Below are 18,245 nucleotides of genomic sequence, written 5' to 3'. Positions count from 1 at the left end.
TCAGGCAGGAAACTGCAGCCTCAGATCCAAGGTTAGGAAAGACAGCACAGGGGAGGCACAGCTCCCTCTTGACTCGGGATCTGCTTGGGATCCTCCACGCACTGATTCAAGCACTGATTCAAACGTTCCCTTAACACACAAACATTTCTGTAAACATGACGTCAGGTTTCTTCACTTAGGAAAGTAATGGCTACTTTGGTTTTTAATTGTTTTTTAGATTTTATTTGAGAGTGAGAGAGATCGCAAGAGCGGTGGAGGGGAGGTAGAAAAAGGGAGAAAGAAGCAGACTCTCCGGAGCAGGAAGCCGGACACTGGGGCTCGATCCAGGACCCAGAGATCGGGACCTGAGGAGGCAGAGGCGTAACTGACTGAGCCACCCAGGCACCCCTCTTGTTTCTTTTTTTTTTTTTTTTTAAACTTGAGACTATATAGAACCATGTCAGGCAAAAAGTCATCCACTGAACAGAATTGTTAATGGTTTAAATAATGCATCTAGATTTTTTTCCGTGTTTAGGACAGTATTGTGCAAGCTCTGGCTCCTGACCTCTTGGACCCATCATCCCGTGCGGCAGGAAGCTGTCCTGAGCCCTGCTGAGTGTTTAGCAATCCCCCCACCCCCGGCAGGGCCACCGAAAACTGTCTCCAGACATTATAAATGTCATCTGGAGAAAAGTCACAGCTCCTTTCCAGAGTCTCAGGCCCAAACACGATTCCCCCTCTTGGTTCATGGAAAGGAACAGTGAGGCAAGTTTTCATGAAATGAGACCCCAACCTGGGCCGTCACCCTCCCACACACACCTCCTGAGGAGAGGAGAGAAGGCTGGGGCTTGGGGACCTGAATAATGAATGACCCAGTAGCTGCGTGTTCCTATCTTCTCCGTCTTCAATCACCCTGTCCTGCCGGCCAAGGAGACTGGTTGGCTCTTCAAAGGGCAGAAACCAGTGGACCCTTCCTCTGCTGTCCCCAGGATCCAGGAGGACTGCCAAATTCCAGAAGCTCCTCTATGTAGTTTAGGGCTGCTTGAAAGGTGCTGAAAGACCCCTCGGAGAATCTTGTCGGCGCCACTGGTGAAGCACATACAGGAACCCAAACTTCCTCCCTCCCCTCCCGGCCCCCAGCCTCCGTTTCCTCCCGTGGCCAGCCTCCCGACTGGCCTCACTGCCTCTAGGCAGCCCCACCAATCTAGTCCTCCCCCAACTGCACGAATGTCTGTTGAAACCCAGACCTGCGTCAGAGTCGTCGGAGTTGCCTCTCCTCATCACCCACGGCGGCCTGCTTGGGAGGGAGAGCCGGAAGGACTCAGTCCCAGGACCAACAATCATGTCAAAACCCTCCACTAGCAAGATGGACTTCAGACCCTGAAAAAGGGAAGTGGGGAGGAGAGGCTCCCTACTTGATCCAGACACACATCTTCCTGAAGAGAAACCTTCCCCACCCAGTGTGTGGGGCTCAGCTCAGGAAAGCAGAGGGTGAAATCCCTTCTGGTGGGTGAGCTCCAGATGCCCACGTAGCCCAAACAATGCTCCAGAGAATGACTGTTTGCAGGGACACCCCCCCGCCCCCCGGCCAGGAGACCCCTCTCTAGCCCTGCTCGATCCCTTGGGATTCAACAAAGAGGCTTTTTGAGCAAATGCCCTCTCCTGCGCAACGAGCTAGCTAGCGAGGTTGAGGTTGAGATGGACGTGATCCCTGCTCTCATGAGTGTAGAGTCTACTGGAAAAGCCAGTCAATGGAACCAACTGTCCCCAGTGCCTTGTGACCGCCGGGTACAGTAGGCGATCCGAGAGCAGGTGCCGATCCTCTGGAGAAGATCCTGAGCACACAGACCAAGCCACAACGCCTCCTCTCCAGAAGGGATGTGACTCAACATTTTAGAGCTGTAAGATACTAGATGGCAAGGGTTCCTAAACTCAGCTCACCACCAAGGTCACCAAGAGAAGCTTGTTTTTAACAAAATACAGGTTCCTGGGGGGGGTCTGGGCGGCACAGTCAGTTAAGCGGTCCACTCCAGCTTTCAGCTCAGGTCATGATCGCAGGGTCCTGGGTCCTGGGATCAAGCCCCACATCGGGGTCTGCTCAGTGGGCGAGTCAGCTTCTCCCTCTCCCTCTGTGATCTCTCACTTTCACTCTCTAAAACAAATAAAAAAAATCTTTTTTAGGGGTGCCTGGGTGGCTCAGTGGGTTAAGGTCTCTGCCTTCGGCTCAGGTCATGATCCCAGGGTCCTGGGATCAAGTCCCACATCGGGCTCGCTGCTCAGTGGGGAGTCTGCTTCCCTTCCTCTCCCTCTGCCCGCCTCTCTGTCTACTTGTGATCTCCGTCTGCCAAATAAATAAAATCTTTTAAAAAAATAAATTAATTTTGGGTGCCTGGGTGGCTCAGTGGGTTGGGCCGCTGCCTTCGGCTCGGGTCATGATCTCAGGGTCCTGGGATCGAGGCCCGCATCGGGCTCTCTGCTCAGCAGTGAGCCTGCTTCCCTCTCTCTCTCTGCCTGCCTCTCTATCTACTTGTAATTTCTCTGTCAAATAAATAAATAAAATCTTAAAAAAAAAAAAAATGCAGGTTCTTGGGTGTTAGACCCAAGGCAGAAGGGCCTCAGGAACCCTCACAGAGACGCCGGCCCCATGGCAGGTTAACAGTCACTACTCCCTGGGCAGTGCTGGGAATACCCAGGGGTACCCAGTTCAGTAAGACAAGCCGAAAGGAAAAGTGACACGGGTCTCCGGGAGGGATTTAGGATTTGCTTTGGGCAGAATGTGGGGGTGACTTCTCCTCAAGAAGCTGAATGAGCTCCCGCAGGTGCTACCCACACGCCGCTCCAGCCATCGACGCAGCAGCAGCAGCAGCAGCTGGGCAGGGGAGAGGGACTGAAAAGCTCCCGTGCTGTCCCATGGGCCTGGCCTAGTAGGGAGACCACAGCGCTGGCAGGCTCCGAGGGCAGACAGAGGCGACACCCCATGTGTAGAAAGGAACCCAGAAAGATCAAGAGAGGGAGAGTAACAAGGCAAGAAGTCCTTCCCGGCTGTGTCTCCTTACTCAGGGCGCCAACCAGTTCTGGAGGCAAGTCCAAAACCGAGGATGTCAGCAGGGCTGTGCTCCCTCTGCAATCTCTAGGGGAGAGTTTTTTGGTTTTAGTTTTTTTTTTAAGGTTTTACCCATTTACTTGAGAGAGAAAAAAGATCACAAGCAGGCAGAGGGGTGGCGGTGAAGCAGGCTCCCCGCTGAGCAGAGAGCCCGATGCGGGGCTCCATCCCAGGACCCTGAGACCATAACCTGAGCCGAAGGCAGAGGCTTAACCCACTGAGCCACCCAGGCGCCCCGAGAGCACCTTTTTTTGCCTCTTCTGGCTGCTGGTAGAGGCTGGCAATCCACGCGTGGATTGTGCCCGGGCCTGTGGGCACATCTGTGCGGTCTCTGCCCCCGTAGGTGCCCGGCGCTCTCCTCCATGGGTCTGTGCCTGCCCCTCCTGAGGACACAAGCCATCGGGCCTTCAGGCCCACTGCACTCCAACAGGACCTCCTCTTACTTCAACCACCAGCAAGAACCCTATGTCCAAAAAAGGTCGCTTTCTCAAGTTTGAGGGGGAGGGCATAGACGCACCTATTGGAGAAGCAGTTTCAGCCCAGAACAACCCATGAACTCCCCAAAACCTTCCAGCCAGCAAGTGCCAGAGGCTGGATGCCTCCCATCCACCCAACTCTGACACCCAGCTGGGAGGGTCACTGGCCAGGACCAGGATCCTTCATTGGAAAATGGTGAGAAACAAGGAATGCGCCGTGGGTCACCGGAGGGGAAAAAAAACCAAAACACTGAGATTTGACCTTGGAAACACTCTTCAGCAAGCTGTTCCTTGAACAGGTTCCTGCAACTAAGCCTTTCCACTCTCATTTCTATGCTTTTCTTCCACCCATCTTCCCCATCAAGATGTTATCCCAAAGAGGCAGGGAAATCACAGTGTTTATGACGGCGCCAAAAATAACTGAGCATTCCATGAAGCTATCAACTCCAATGCAACAGTGATTTTTTAAAACTCAGGAGATCAAGTCTGTTTCTCAGATGACGATGCTCCGTGCCCCCAGCAGACAAAGGCTTTCAAGGTGTGGCGCGTCTTGCATCTGTGGGACCTGGGCATGGAGCCAGCCCGGGTTGGCCGAACGGGAGAGGGGGCAGATCTCGATGGCTCCAAGCATCGCCAGGCCTCCCTATGTGTGGCCTGTAGATTTCAGAGAAGCAGATGAAGACTGTTGACCGGCAAAGAAATCCAGGGTAACCAGGATCTTAGGAAGGGGAGTCAACAGTTATCACATCTAGGAGCAACAGTTACCCCTGAGAAGAACACACCTGCCCATTGCGGCATCGAAATTTCAAAACCAAACCTTATCTCCCAACCAAGAGAAAACCCTCACCGCCCACTGAGCTCAGGTGGCTACGGAGACGTTTGCTAAGAATCCCGGCCGTGCCAGGGATAACAGAGAGCTCCCTCACCTGGAAAACACACTTAAAGAAACCCTAGACTGTCCTTTCTTCCTCTCATGACCAAAGATGGCTCTACTTCCTAAGTTCTCCACCTGCTTATAAAGGAAGGCAAATTCAGCTGCCCCCTCCCTGCCCCGCACCCTCCCCCCCAGCAAGAGAAAAAGCCTGGAGAAATGTTCCCAAGTCCTTAGAAGCCCCAGAACCCCGACAGGAATTCACATTCACGAACTGACATTTCCCCCCTAGGAAAGCAGGCAACGGGCCCCAGAACCCGCACTGCCTCCCAGCCTTGAGGCGTTTCTCTCTCACCCATCCATGACCCTATCTTGTTTTGTTTTCTAACATTCACATACAGGAACTTCAGGTCTCAGAATCTACCCCAGCGCTAGACCCTCCTCCCTCCCAAGAAGAAAATACTGATGGCCATCACTATGAAATCGTTGCAGGTGAGAAACCGGCTAATCCTTCCCTTTGCTATCCCGCCACTGAGACCGTGGGCACACGGAAGAGAAGACAACACAAACCGCTATTGAAAATACCCGCTCCCGGCCTTCCGCAGAGCTTCTAGATGTGCCGTCTGCAAGGCCGGAGGGCATCAAGGTGCCAAGGACCTAGACAGGCAGGTCTCCAGTCAACACACACTCAGCTCTGCTGAGATGTCTCCCCTGTGGGAAATCTCTCATCCGCGGGGCGCTGGACAGAGCGTGCCTTCAGACAAGGACAGCTTTCCCTGCAGGCCAACCAAGAAAAGGCAGCAGCATTTTCAGTTTTCCTCCCAGAGGGCAGCCTTCACGACATCATGTGCCTTCATAAACGCGAGCTCACACTGGTCAGCCAGTGGGCTAACAACTAGAGGACGAGGGGGAAAGAGGCAGTGCGATCCTTACCATCCTGGGTCTGGAAATGAAACCATCCGGGCCCACAAGAAGCAACACAGGGCCCCCTTCTCCCACAAATGGGCTTGAGGGAAAAGCCGAGGCAACCACAGTTCCCATAGGGACCTGTGGAGAGGACCTGGCTGCTGCTTGTCTATCAGTTCAGAGCTGTTAAGAAAAAAAAAAAAACCTACTGTTGTGCCCTGGACCCAGAGGACCCCATCGGCCATCCGTGGGCTTTAGTGGGAACGAGGATAAAGGACAGTCGAGCAGTGAGCCAGGCACAAGCCCTGATTATGACTCACTCCAATCCTTGGTTGACTTTGGGGCGTTTCCAGAACATTGTCTGCATTGCAGTTGGGCACAGCTCCTAAAAGCCAGACTCCGGTCCAAAAGCAGGTTAAGATGCTGATAAGAAAACAGTGCTTTTTCCTCCAGCCCTTTACCCCCATGACTTCCTTTTAACACCCAAGGTCTCACGTCTTGACTAAGAGATAACTGCCAACCTAAGACCTCTTTTCACTTTTCTAAAGCAAAGCAATTGTGAACTTGACATACCAACCAGATAAATCCAACTTAATAGGAACGTTCAGTGGCCAAGGACAAGCTGCCAAGAGCAAAGTATTAGGTTGGCAGAGGTTAAATTACTTCACATCCAATGCCAACCCAAAGTCAGGAATTGCTATCTTTGGGGAGAGTTATAAATCAAGGATTAGGAGGCTGCAGTTGAAGGAACGGCCTTATCCTACGTGGAAAATCCTTTTGCTCCCACTTCCCTTTGAAGCCAGCCTCTCATGCCAAATATAAACATATCCCTTCCTGGAGGGTACACCAGGACACTTCAACTTGCAATCAAGGACCCCGGGAGCCCACTCGAGATCCTCACGAACACCCAGACCACAAGCTCCACCAGTTCCTTCGGCTCCACAAACAGCTTGCTGAGACCCAATGTCCGACTTACCAGGCACGCAGAATGGTTAGGGTGCTTCAAACAGGTGGGCACCGCCGCGAGCCCACCAAAGATGGGCGAATTCCAATGCATTGAACACTCCAGGGAAAGCCTACCCGTTCCACTGCTCGCATTTGACTGAAGGCAAAAATCCTCCTGAGCGATGTCTGCCCACGGATCGCCTACCATCATTTCATTTCCCTTCTCAAAATGCGGAGGTGGCAACTTGACCCTAATGTTTCTCAAGAGGGTAAGCCTTACACAAGAGGTTATTCCAACGGAGGGTCCCACACACCTCCTGACAGCCCTAGTGGCCAGAGAGGGGTATTACACACAGCGGAGGCCTGGGGCCCTGGAGGGCAAGGTCCTCCTGCAGCTGAGCTGTCTGGCTAGGGACAGAAAATGAAACTGCAGCCTTCCCTTGGCACACAACCTTCCTGCTCCGTCCCCTTAACGAGGCTGCAGCCAACCATAAATAAATTAGGCTCTGTCACTATTCCACTCATCCTAGAGACTTAAAAAAAAAAAAAAAAAAAAAAAAAAAAAAAAAAACAGTTTTAACCCAACTTTCACGGCTTCTATGGAGAATACTTTTTATTATACAAGTATCGTATACACAACGTTACTCGGGGAATGTTTACAGCCATTTCCAAACCTCCATTTGACCCCCCCCCCCCGCACAGTACCGCACACCCACCCATCTTCTGGTTCAGCACGGTGGGAATGAGACACAAAGCTGTTGCTTCGTGAACAGAGTTTCAGTTAAATAGAAGCTTCCGCACCAAGAACAGAGGCCAGCATCCTAATTCTTCATACCCTGTGTACATTATGAATAAAACCTAAAAGTAGTGTTTTAGAGTACCCCACCACCTTGAGAAGTTAATATTAAAGTCAAATCCCATTTGTCAAAAAGTCTTAAGAAGTGCACCCATATTTACAGACCCCATTAAATTATGCATAAATAAAATCTGTACACTCAACGCACTGTTTCTCAACATACAAAGCCTCCTATGGGACTTGGGGGGGGCGGTGGCGGACAGAAAAAAAAAAAATAAAACAACAACAACAAAAACCGCCTCATGCCTACCCTTTTCAAGTTTACTCAAAACCAAGACGTGAAATAAATACGCAAATAAAGCTTCAGTACCTTAAAGGAACAGAACATTTCAGAGCCTCTCATTTGAAGAGTTAACTCTCAGAATTAAAAAAAAAAAAAAAAAAAAAAACCACAAAATAAAAACAACACAAAATCATCAGCAGGCTTCATTTCTACAAGTTTCATTAAACCCAAAGGCCCCCTTTCAACAAGGGGTTTAAGTGTGTCAAAGACCACCTATTAAACTAGTCGCTAAGCGGAGAGAATCTTTGCTTCCTACTGTCTGTAGGATTTGGTATCTGAAAAAGCCAGATAAATACTTTTAGATAAATATGGAGTGGACACAAAAAACCAGCCATGACCTTAACACTGCAAGTTACTGTCACTCTGACTCGCATCGATTGTACATTTCAACAGCTGTGGGTGTGGGTTTTCTTGTGAGCCCAGGGAATTTATTTAAAAGGTTCTAAAACTTGTAGCACCATGTTCAGAGAAAAGAATGGGGTTCAAAAGAATAAAATGAGCTTAATGAACAAAGAACCAGTACTTGTCACCTTCTGATAACTTGTCCAGAGTTAGAGACACACTTCAGCGCTAGAGAAAGAACACTAAGGAATCCAGGAGGGCACGTCAAGATCCAAAATTGAGTGAAGGCCTTTTTCATGGGAAGGTGGGTCACCAAGTGTCCCCCGGCCAGAAGGGTTCCCGGTCTGTCTGGGCTGAGACGGATTGTGAAGTCCTTTTCCCTCGAGACTCTTTTCAGCCCTTGGCTCACGCCCATTCTTCATTTTCTGTGCTTCTCCATTTTCTCCAAGGTTTTGCTAGAATCGGCAGGACTCTGGTCTCCGGGGTTCATGTAGGATTTGTCTAGGACTATCAGAGCCTCTTTGATGTAGTTCTGTAGAGCGGACACAGCAGCACAGATGGCTTGGCTGCCGAACCCGTGTGTGATCAGGCTGAAATGAGACAGGCAGGTCTGTATGTTCGTCTCCAAGACCGGGGCGGGCCGGTTGTTGCCGTTGGGAGTTCGGTCTTGATTGAGGAGGTCTGTGAATTCTTTACACACCTGCCTGGGAGGATAGTCAACACACACCGGTGAGCTCCATCTAGCCCTTGACAGGGCCAGAGGACAAAGCCCCTGACGAGTGGGTCACCAAGGAGGCATTCAGAACTTTCCAAAGAAACAGGCTTTGCTACTAATGGTCAACATTTGCACACTGAGCACCTATAACGCGATGCGCCAGGTCCTGAACTCAACTCTTTGCAAGGGCTCTCCTTTAATCCTCATTGTCAATTAGAAAAGCTAACGGGATTAACCCCAGTCAGAAGGCCAAGGTCACCAGGACTAGTGCGGGAGATGGGGGGCAGGGGGTCGGGATTGCAGCCCAGGAGGTTATTTACAATGGATAGCTGCTTATTTGGTGCAGCTTGGTACACAGACACCAATTTCTCCTTCAAGAACCCCAAAAATCCACATCTCCCCCAAAACTCACTGTTTACACAGCTGGTTCACTCTGCTTCCTTTTGCCCCATTTTCCGACTGGATGACCTCTGCCTTGTTTACCATAATTTTTAAAACCAATTCAGTGTTGGCTTCTAGGAGAAATCCTGGCAGCTGCATTAAAGTAGGATTTGGGACACGTAGCCTGCCCAGGTGTCTCCCACAAATCCAACCGGAATGTTACATTTAAAAAACAAAAAATCTTATCAGGAGGCAGAAGGCACCCACCATCTTGACTGGATAGGACCAAAGTGTTTCCAGTACCTTTTTGTAGGATATGGAGACACTAATGAAAGGATGGTTGAACTATTCTGAGCTGCAGAACTCAGCAGCTTCAAAAACACTCCTTCCGGAGCAATACATTCATCTGACTTCTAAGTCTGACCCAAGAGCTCACTTAATCTGACTTGTCAGAGAAAAGCCCCTGGCCAGCTCCTGTTTCTCCACACCGGCCCTCACTGAGCGTTTCTTTCTGAAGCACCCTGGACGGTTCGAGACAAACCGCACGCCCCCCCCACCCACCTCCCTGCCAAGTTCAAGATCAGAGCCCCGGGCCGTCAAATTCAAGTCTGGATACTCACTGTGCAGCCAGCAACATGTTCTTCCTAGCAGTCATCTCATTCCGCCCTCCAAGATGGGGTCTCGTGAGATACTCCGCCACGGGTTTACTAGGAAACTCTGCTTCACAGACATAGGCAAAGTCCCGAGCCAAATGAACAGCCTCACCTAAAATCACCAGCAATTGACAAGAGACTCAGAAGGTCTGCAGTCACCCCCGGGAAACCTCCCCCGCCTCATTCTCTAACCAGGAGGGTCTACCCATCACTTGGCATGTTAAAATGGAATCACCCAAAAGGAAAACCACTCAGCGGATATGTGGAACTTTCGGTGGGCTCGCTCCCCTAGAAACACAGCAGGGAAACGCAAAGCAGGTGGAAAACAACGACTGACATCTTTCACTGCCCTGGAGTAACACTAACCGGTCTTGGCCCCCAAGCTTAAGTTTCCTGAGACACACCCCCGTTTTCCCTTGATAATAAAAATTAAAGCCTTGTGGAGAAGCAGGGAAACCAAGATAAGCACGTCGCACAAAAGTTGACTGGTCACTTCTCTTTACGAAACCGTGACAAAGTCTTTGCTGGGGAAACTTCTTTTTAAACCAGGGTGCCCCGTTACTGAAGGAGGCAGGTCTCTGGGATGCTTTTCACCAAGAAAGGCAGGGCCGTGTTTCCACTGGAAATTAGTGCAAACAGCCCAACTACGATCCTGGACTACCCGCCCTCCTTTGTATCGATCACTGGGGGATCAGAGGGACAGAAAACCAACCCAGACTCCTCTCCGACCAGATGCCGGGGCCTGGCTCCACGGTGCCAAGGCTGGCCAGAGCTTTCCAGAAACCCCCGAGAGTGGCACCCCATCCCCACCCCCTCTCCTCCACTTTGCCGCCCCAGACTTCCTAAATCTGAGAACTACTGTTTGGCACACACTTTCTAATCCAAGGACCTCAGGCCAGCTAGTAAGAAAACCTCGCGCAGAGCCACATTCAGGCCCCACGCACACAGAACCCACCATTCTCCATGCGGGACAACTATGCTCCAACCAGCAGCTCCTTTCTCCTGGCCCTGACCTCCGAAGACACTCGTAAAACGGTAGAGCCGGGCTCTGCCAAGTCTCTTTCAGCATGCAGGAGGCGCCATTAGACCAGGGACAGAAAGCGATCCGAAGATCGCCTGGCCACCAGGCCACCAGCCCTCATTGGCTCCCCCAGCCCAGAGCAGAGCCCAGCGCCCTGCTGATTGGACGAGGGGCCACTCTGGCCTTCAGATCAGCCCCTCGGTGCCCCACTCCATCTTCCCGTGCCCAGCAACAGTGAGCTGGTTTTCGAAAAAATTATTTCACTATTCCCTTAAGCGCCCCCCACCCACCCCCGCCTGGCCCCCACTTATTTTTAAGGCTGTAATTGCATTCTTGGCTCTCTTCCAGCTTGGGGGTACAGACCCATTCAGTACACGAAAATGTTACATCCTACTATTTTAGGACTGGGGAGAGGGGCCCCACTAATTTTTTCTTCGTGCGGGAGAGGAACAAAGGGCTTGTGAACGGGGTTAGCCCCGCGTCCACCGGGGCTTTTCTCTTCCCAGACCACAATCCTGATACCTTACAGCTACCCAAGCTGGAAATAGCGCTTCTTCTCACCAACGCACAACCGGCTTTTTCAACAGTGTGCAGGAAGATGGATCCCCCCCTCCAAAAACGGGTCCACTTGCTGGAAATGTCCCAACACCCTAAGGGTGAGAGTTCTTAGGTCAGGGAAACCAATTACTTTTCACAGTGATTTTTCTGAAGAATCCAGAACAGGATACTTAAGCAGTCAGGGACTTAAGTGTGAACTCCTTTCATAAAATTATTGTGATTCACTACAACGAACTCACGGCAACTCTTGCTTCATCTCCGCCGGTGACAGAGCCATTTTTAAGCTTTCCTTCAGGGAAGAGCTAAGGACCCAGATGACACAGTGCCAACTAAAAACACCGTAAAACCAAAAAACAAAACTCCACTGACCTTCTACTAAGGACGTCAGGAGAGTGACGTGAGCAGCTTTCCGTCTCCCAGCTGGCAGATTCAACCCGATCTTGTCCAACTTCTCCCGCAAGGACCGGCCTCCATTTTTAGACTTGGCTCTGGGTACAAGAAAGTGAAGGGGCAGCTAATTTCAAAACACTGCCACTTCGAAATTCTAAATTCCAGCTATGCTGTGATCAAAGCAGAAATCTGCGGGAGTATGTACATTATGTGGCTCATAATCAGGTGATACAGGAGTCAGTCCCCTGTAATTAATGGTCTCTCCTATCATCCCCAACATTTTTTCTTTCCAATCACAGAACATTCCGAATTGTGCTGGAGCAGATGAATTTACTGTAGCAGCCCCCAGGGGCAACAAAACGCATGGGGCTCCCCCTTCTCCAATGGGATGCCATCACTTCATACGTGCAATCAAATCCTAAGCAAATGATAATCTGTGAGCGCTGTTTTAGCACTTCCTTCTACATCTGGCACTTTCCAAAAGGGAAGGAATGTACTAAAATTCTAAGCCGATTAGAATTCAGTGTTAAGTATAAATGTTACATAAATGTTAAAAATACCTCCTCGGTTCTTTTATGTTACTGACGGTCAACCACCCAACCACCGACCATCATGGCCAGAGTGTGTGTCCCCCCATGTACCTACCTTCTGAGAACACCTCCTAGCAAGGAGGCATTTAAACACTCAGGCGGGGACAATCGCCTCTGGACTTCAGCAACTGTCACTTTGTATTTAGACGTGGAGCTGAGGAGGGACAATCTTCCCGGGACTGAGCAGAAGACCTCGCTGGGATTCATCACGGCCCCCACAAGCTCCTTCTGACATGGGAGACTCAGTGGGTTCTTGGTCATTGAAATGGGACCTGTAAAGAAGATCACGAGTGGCAGTCCCAAAAGCTGCACTTAGGAAAAAGGGACCCGTGCAAACCACTCACCAAATAACACCCCGCGCTGGACTATGTACATTACAAGCAGATTTTTTAAAGTCATAGTCTTCAAAGATAATCGAATCTGAAATTCACAAGTTAACACTTTACAGATAACTAGTCATGACCCCAAGCATGGAAGGTTTTCATTTTCGAGCCACTGTTAAAATCTGTTTAATTAGAACACTTGTTTTCGAAAGACTGCTTCAGCCCTAAATAAATGGTGATTTTTTTTTCTTCCTCACTCGTCAACCAAAATCACCAGACACATGCAGATCCCCGAGACTTTCAGTGTGACTATCATGGTAAAATTTTAAAATACAAACAAACACATTCTATTACAAGTTTCCTGGGAAATCCAGTTTATTTTCTGAGTTTTTCTTCAAAAAACCATTTCCCAACTGATTTCAAGCAGTTTAAGTTCCAGTAGCAGAACCTAACTACCTTTCACCCAGGACCAACTCCATCTCCAAAACAGCCGCCTGGACTGGTAATCCCCTCAGTCCGCAGGCTAATTTCTCCAGACACTCCCTGCCTGATCCTATTTTCCAATCCCCTCCCCCACTACACCCTGCAGAAAAGCCCAGCTCTCACACACACTGTCCCACCACCGTCCTTTTCAAGCTGTATATTTGGTAGGCCAAACTGTTTCAAAACCTTTTCTTACAGGTTAGAATAGAATCACATCCACTCTTTCAACAATGGTCACAAAATCGACCACCCAACTAAGGTATGTGGTGTCTTTTTTTTTTTCATCACTCTGGAAGACTAACAGTGTAAAACCACCGCCCAATTCAAGGGATCGTATTCCCCAAGAGAACACTATGGAGTAACAAATCCGGATTAATCTCTTACTGGAGACAGGTTCTAAGAGTTTTCCTACCATCCTTTCTCATTTAATGTGGAAAGAGATCTCTTTTTACTCAGAAAAACCTACCTTCCTCCAGCCCCCGTCAGTCCCTTCCCCAGCACAGATGTCCCCGGCCGGCCACCAAACGCCCCCACCTTGCCAGGTTACATGCGTGGCCCCGGGGGAGAAAAGTTCGCTCTCACTACCTACCTTTGCGAATAACAGTCTGATCGTGCAGAAGCAGGTGCTGATCGTCAACATTCTGGGAAGAAACAACAAAGTTTCTCTTAAATTCGGGGAAGCCTGGGGGAGGGTGGTAGAAGCTGGGGGGCGAGCAGGTCCCGGTTCGAGGGGCAGGAGCTCAGGAGCCGCTCACCTGCACCTCCTCCATCTGGTGCGTCATATCGTGCAGCCCCAGGTTCTCAGCCAAGCCCGCGGCGTCCAGGGCGTGCGCGTGGGGCAACAGCAGGTCGGAGCGGCGGTAGGCATCCCTGCGGGCGCTCATGGCGCCACCCTCCAGGCCGGAGAGGTGGGGTAACAGGCCGGCCGGGCGCCCGTGGTGCGAGGGCAGGCCAGCCCCCTCCTGGCTCTGGCGGCCCGGCCAGGCCTGCTGCTGGCTGCCGGTGGGGGCTGGCTGGTGCAGGGGGTTGATGGCAGCGGCGTAAGCTTCTCCCAGATGCGAGTAGGGGTCGGCCGACTGCGAGTAGGCCAGCTGCTGGTACGGCGGTGGGAAGTAGGGTGGCGGTTGGTATTCAGCGACTCCAGTATGGGAAAGGGGTGGCGCGGGGCTGTAGAGGTGCTGCCCGGCGGAGGAGAGGTGGGGGAGGCGCGGGTTCCCATTGCTGCTCGCGTCGTGGCGATCCTGGGAGAGAGAGAAGCAGAGACCCCGCTAGTACGAAACCCCGCTACTGCGAACTGACCGCAGCCGCGGCGCTGAGCGGCGAGCCCCCACGGGACCCACCACACCAGTACCGACCCAACCCGCTGGGCCTGCCCTCCGGCCGGGGGGCATCCGGAGGCAAAGTGCCCCGGGGGGTTCGTTGCAACCCCCGAGTCCACGGAGTAAATAGAGACTTCGAAAAACCTGGGGGAAAGCGTCCTCAAAGCCCGGCGGCCTGGGCCCTGCGACGCCCAAGGCGCTCTGAAGCGCCCAGTCCGAACCCCAGGCCTTGGGCCGGGAGAAGGCCAGGTCCGGGACAGGCGAAGAAGTCGGCATGCGGCGAGCACGATGCGGAGCCCTCTCGCTCACCAGCCCGCACATGGCGGCGCCAGACCAAAGAACCTGGGGCAGCTCGGAGCGCGGATAAAGCGCACAAAGCGGGAAGTGCGCATCTTCCCCGCCCCGGGGACCCTCCCCTTCCACGCCCTCAGGACAAAGACCTCCCGGGAAGCAACACTCCCGAGCAGGCTTGCCACCCAGCGCCGCCGAGCAGCTAGGGGAGGCACGCACCGCAGCTGGGGCTGCCCTCCCTGCTAGCCGCGTCCGGAACAAGAGGAGATACAGCAAGTGAGGCCGCCCTGCCCGGCCGCGATCAGTGTCCCCACAGATCGGGGCAAAGGGGGAGAATGAAGGACCCCGAATATTGGGCAACCTTGCCTGCGCACGTCCCTTGCCCCAAGGCTCTCTGACTTAATTCTCAAATGACTTGTCTCCCTGGGTTCGAGGGGTCACAGGGGTAGCGGGGAACCCGGAGAAACATGGCACTGTCGCCCCCTAGTGGAAGTGCCCGGGCCTGCCGACAGGGGCAGCCCCTTGAGGTCCCGCGGGCGCGCAGCCCTCGCGCGGCCCCCCAGCCCGGGCTCCGCTCCGCCTGCGCCCTGGCGCACACCTCCGGCCGCCCGCGTCTTCCTCTTCCCGCTCGCCGCCTCCCTCCCTCCCACTCTCCGAAACTCTAGCTCAACCTGTCCGACTGGCTGGAGCACTCCCGAGCGCTTACGGCCCCATCTGGCCCCAGGGCCCCCCCCCAACACTCCCCAGCCCCCACTTCACTTAAAAGCCAAACTTCTGTCCTTTTCTTGTTTCCCCGAGGAGTTAGCGGGGCAGGTGACAAGCCCGCCTCGGAAGAGACTCTGCAAAGGTGTCGCCGGCAAGTCGCCTCGTCTGACCCCTTTGGACCGAGATGTGGTGCGTAAAAGCCACGTCTAAGGGTTGTAGACGGGACGCTCTTCCGAGAAAAGGGGAAGAAGGGACGGTTTTGCTTCGCAGGAGACCGACCGGTAAGCTCCGCGGGTGGGATCTGCCATTCTCGTTCCAGGCCCTGTTCCCGAGGTGTTTAGGAAAAGGCCCGATTCAGGAAGAGAGCCCCGGAGAAACGGACTAGGGGGCGCCCGGAAAAGTGGACCCAGTCCCATCGAGGGGCAGAGGCCGGTGCCTGCTCGCTGCTCCCGCGCCCTCGCCCTCGCCGTCGCCCCCACCTGGGTCCAGCGGCCCCCGCCTCCCGGGCTGTACTCGGGCGGGGCCAGAGTGCGCCCCTGCGCCCAGCTCACCTCACAGTCCTCTTCATACTTGACATTATCGGTTATTTTCCACAACATGGCGTCCGGCGTCCCCCAAAACAGTCGCCAGTTCAATCCAGGCTCCCCCCACCCCCCGAGCGGTAAATCCAAAATGGGGGTCACGGTGGCTAGCCGTCTGCCGCCGCCCCCGCCACGCGAGGGCCTCGCTGTCCCGGTCACTGGACGCGCATCGGCGGCTCTGCGAGCGTAGATGCTACCGCCGCGCGTGTACAAGCCGCTGCCGGGGACCCGGGAAGCCGCGCCCGCACTGTGTGTCCCGGCAATAGCCGGGGGACCCGGGCGCCTTAATGAGAAGGAAATTATCATAACTCCTCCCCGGGGGCCGGCACCAAGGCCCAGGCTCCGGGCGGGGCAGCCCCCAGCCAGTCCCAGCCTAGCTCCGCCCTGCACCCCGGCGGGGCGCCGAGCTGAGAACCAAGCTGCGGGGGGCAAGGAGAGGAGGCGCGTGGGCGGCCCCTCTCTGACAGCCGCCGACCAGCTAGATCGCGGTCCCCAGTCGCGCCTTCCATCAGTCATCCCCGACATGCGAGGATGGCAGAGCTGGGGCCCGGGATCCACATACCTAAGAACCCCCCTTCTTTTTTCCAGCGCGCCGTGCCCCATCCTCCAAAAGACGTTGTCACCTGGAGTTAAGAGACCCCGCGTTCGGATATCTTAACAGCTAGGGCCCCCCTCAGCTGGGAAAATGTCCCACCCCACCCACTCACGGAGACTTAAGGTTTGGGCTGGGATCTTGCAGCCAGAGCCCCGACCCCTCCGAGAGACGCCTCCCCTTCCCTCCCTCTCCGTGGTCATAGCGCCGGCCCATTCCTCCGAGGGGCTGGAAGAGCGAAGGCCTCCGGGGAAGTCGGCCCCGAGCCCCACGGAGCGGGCGGGCCTCCACCAGCCAACGGCGTCTGGCCGCCATCGCCCCAAGGTGCATCTCCGTGCGGCTGGGGGTCACCCGCGCGCCCTCACCCAGCCCTGCCCAGCCCTGCCCAGCCCTGCCCAGCGCTGGCTCGGCAGCTGCCTCCGACGGGCCAGGCACACAGAAGCCTCAACTCATGCAAGAAAAGGTGCGGGGCGGAATACAACCCAGGCGCCACGCGCGGGGGAAGGGAGGAGGTGGGAGAAGAGGGAGGGGCCGGAGACGGACCCCGCGCGTGGGATGAGTTACCCCAGTTCTGCAGATGCAGACGGAAAACGAAAGTTATGCAGAAACCCTGCCTCTAGCCCCAATATTTATTTGCCACCCAAACCTGAACGCAATGCGCAATATTAAAAAATTTTTAAAGAAACGAAATCCATTGGCCCAATTACTGTAACTGACCTTTTTCACTGCAGGGAAAGTCGCTAATTTTCAAGGGCGAATTTTACTGGGACGTCCCGTCTGGCTCCAGGATCTGAATTTAAACATTCTGACAGAATTGGAGAAGGGGACTATTTCGATCTGATTCCGAATCCGGCTGTGCAGTAATTAATACCCGTGGGTACAGGGCCCGGCCTGGGGAGGACGCTGCCCCATCTACAGAATGATCTGCGCACACCGCCTTCCTGCTCCGTCTCGGGGTGGTCTGAGCTTTGGCATGTCTTCAGACCCACATGGGCCTAAAATAAAATAACTGAAATAAAAATGGGCGTCCTCCAAGCGAACGTCCTCTGTTGCCTTAGAGTAGACAGAGCTGAGGCGATAGTCCTACCAAATGTGGGAACAAAACCTGGTAGTGAAACCACCGGGGGCTTTTCGGGGCTTTGCACTATAAAATACAAAGGATGTTGCACACACTACCCCGGACACTTCGCTTCCAAAACACCGAGGCCTGCGGGCAAAATAACCTCAAAAGCAGCGTTCCTGGTATGCGGGGTGGGGGGCGGGGGCACCTGTGCAACGCAGGCATCAGAAAGCGGGCGCAACAGGACGTGGAAGGTTGGGGTCCCGGGCACTCGCGGGAGGGAAGCTGCGCGCCTCCTTCGGGCTCTCCAGACTCCCAGAGCGGTGAGGCGGAGGCTCCACGCTGGGCCTTCTAGACCCGGGTTTGACTCAAAGACCCCGCCTGGGGTGCAACTTGAACAAGTTGTCTTGTCCACGCCGCCAACTTTCCCCCCAGGCAGGTTTGGAACCTGGGCAGGGCAGAAAACGGGCCACCACCACCACCACCACCAAACCCCAGGCCCCGCTGTCCCTCCTTCCCGCAGCAGCTGTGCCCGAAGCAACCCGTAGGGACAGAGATTCCTCCCAGCCCGGGGGGAGAGGCAAATGGAGCCGATGGCCCCGAAGGACTGCGCGCCTCCTTTCGGGGAGCCCCAGGGGCCTAGACGTTTCCGAAACGCTGGGCAAGGGCCATTCATTCCCCAGGCAGCGCCCTGGACACCCGCGCTGCCCCCCTCTCTCAGGGCACGCGTTCAAGCCAGAGCGCAGCTTCCGCGCCCGGATGAAGGCGGCGCAAACAAATGCTCCATCTTCTCGGCCCTGCAGACCCTGCCCAAACACGCGC

At 53.9% G+C, this 18,245-nt stretch overlaps 1 protein-coding gene and 1 long non-coding RNA gene across 2 annotated transcripts; one reads left to right on the top strand and one right to left on the bottom strand.

Annotated features, from left to right (window-relative positions):
• Positions 1-6,866: 6,866 nt before the first annotated feature.
• TFAP2C (transcription factor AP-2 gamma) lies at positions 6,867-16,030 on the bottom strand. Its single transcript, XM_082743640.1, has 7 exons — positions 15,742-16,030; positions 13,631-14,116; positions 13,465-13,516; positions 12,125-12,341; positions 11,459-11,577; positions 9,478-9,622; positions 6,867-8,465 (listed from the first exon to the last, which is right to left on the bottom strand). The coding sequence occupies exons 1-7, from the start codon at positions 15,787-15,789 to the stop codon at positions 8,180-8,182; spliced, it is 1,353 nt and encodes a 450-aa protein (XP_082599766.1). The 5' UTR covers positions 15,790-16,030; the 3' UTR covers positions 6,867-8,179.
• On the top strand, positions 15,141-17,384 carry LOC309870987. Its single transcript, XR_014314924.1, has 2 exons — positions 15,141-15,471; positions 17,095-17,384. It is a non-coding gene; the product is annotated as an uncharacterized lncRNA (long non-coding RNA).
• The last annotated feature ends 861 nt before the right edge of the window (positions 17,385-18,245 follow it).

Source organism: Mustela nivalis, assembly GCF_964662115.1.
Source record: "Mustela nivalis genome assembly, chromosome: 8".
Classification (NCBI taxonomy): Eukaryota; Metazoa; Chordata; class Mammalia; order Carnivora; family Mustelidae; genus Mustela; species Mustela nivalis.
This window is presented reverse-complemented; position numbering and strand designations above follow the sequence as displayed.

Excerpts from the sequence above, each read along its gene's own strand:
- TFAP2C (XM_082743640.1), bottom strand. The coding sequence starts at position 15,789 with ATGTTGTGGAAAATAACCGATAATGTCAAGTATGAAGAGGACTGTGAG. Across the intron at positions 13,517-13,630 it reads ACCAGATGGAGGAGGTGCAG|AATGTTGACGATCAGCACCT; the intron begins GTGAGCGGCTCC and ends GTTTCTTCCCAG. Across the intron at positions 8,466-9,477 it reads AACATGTTGCTGGCTGCACA|GCAGGTGTGTAAAGAATTCA; the intron begins GTGAGTATCCAG and ends CTATCCTCCCAG.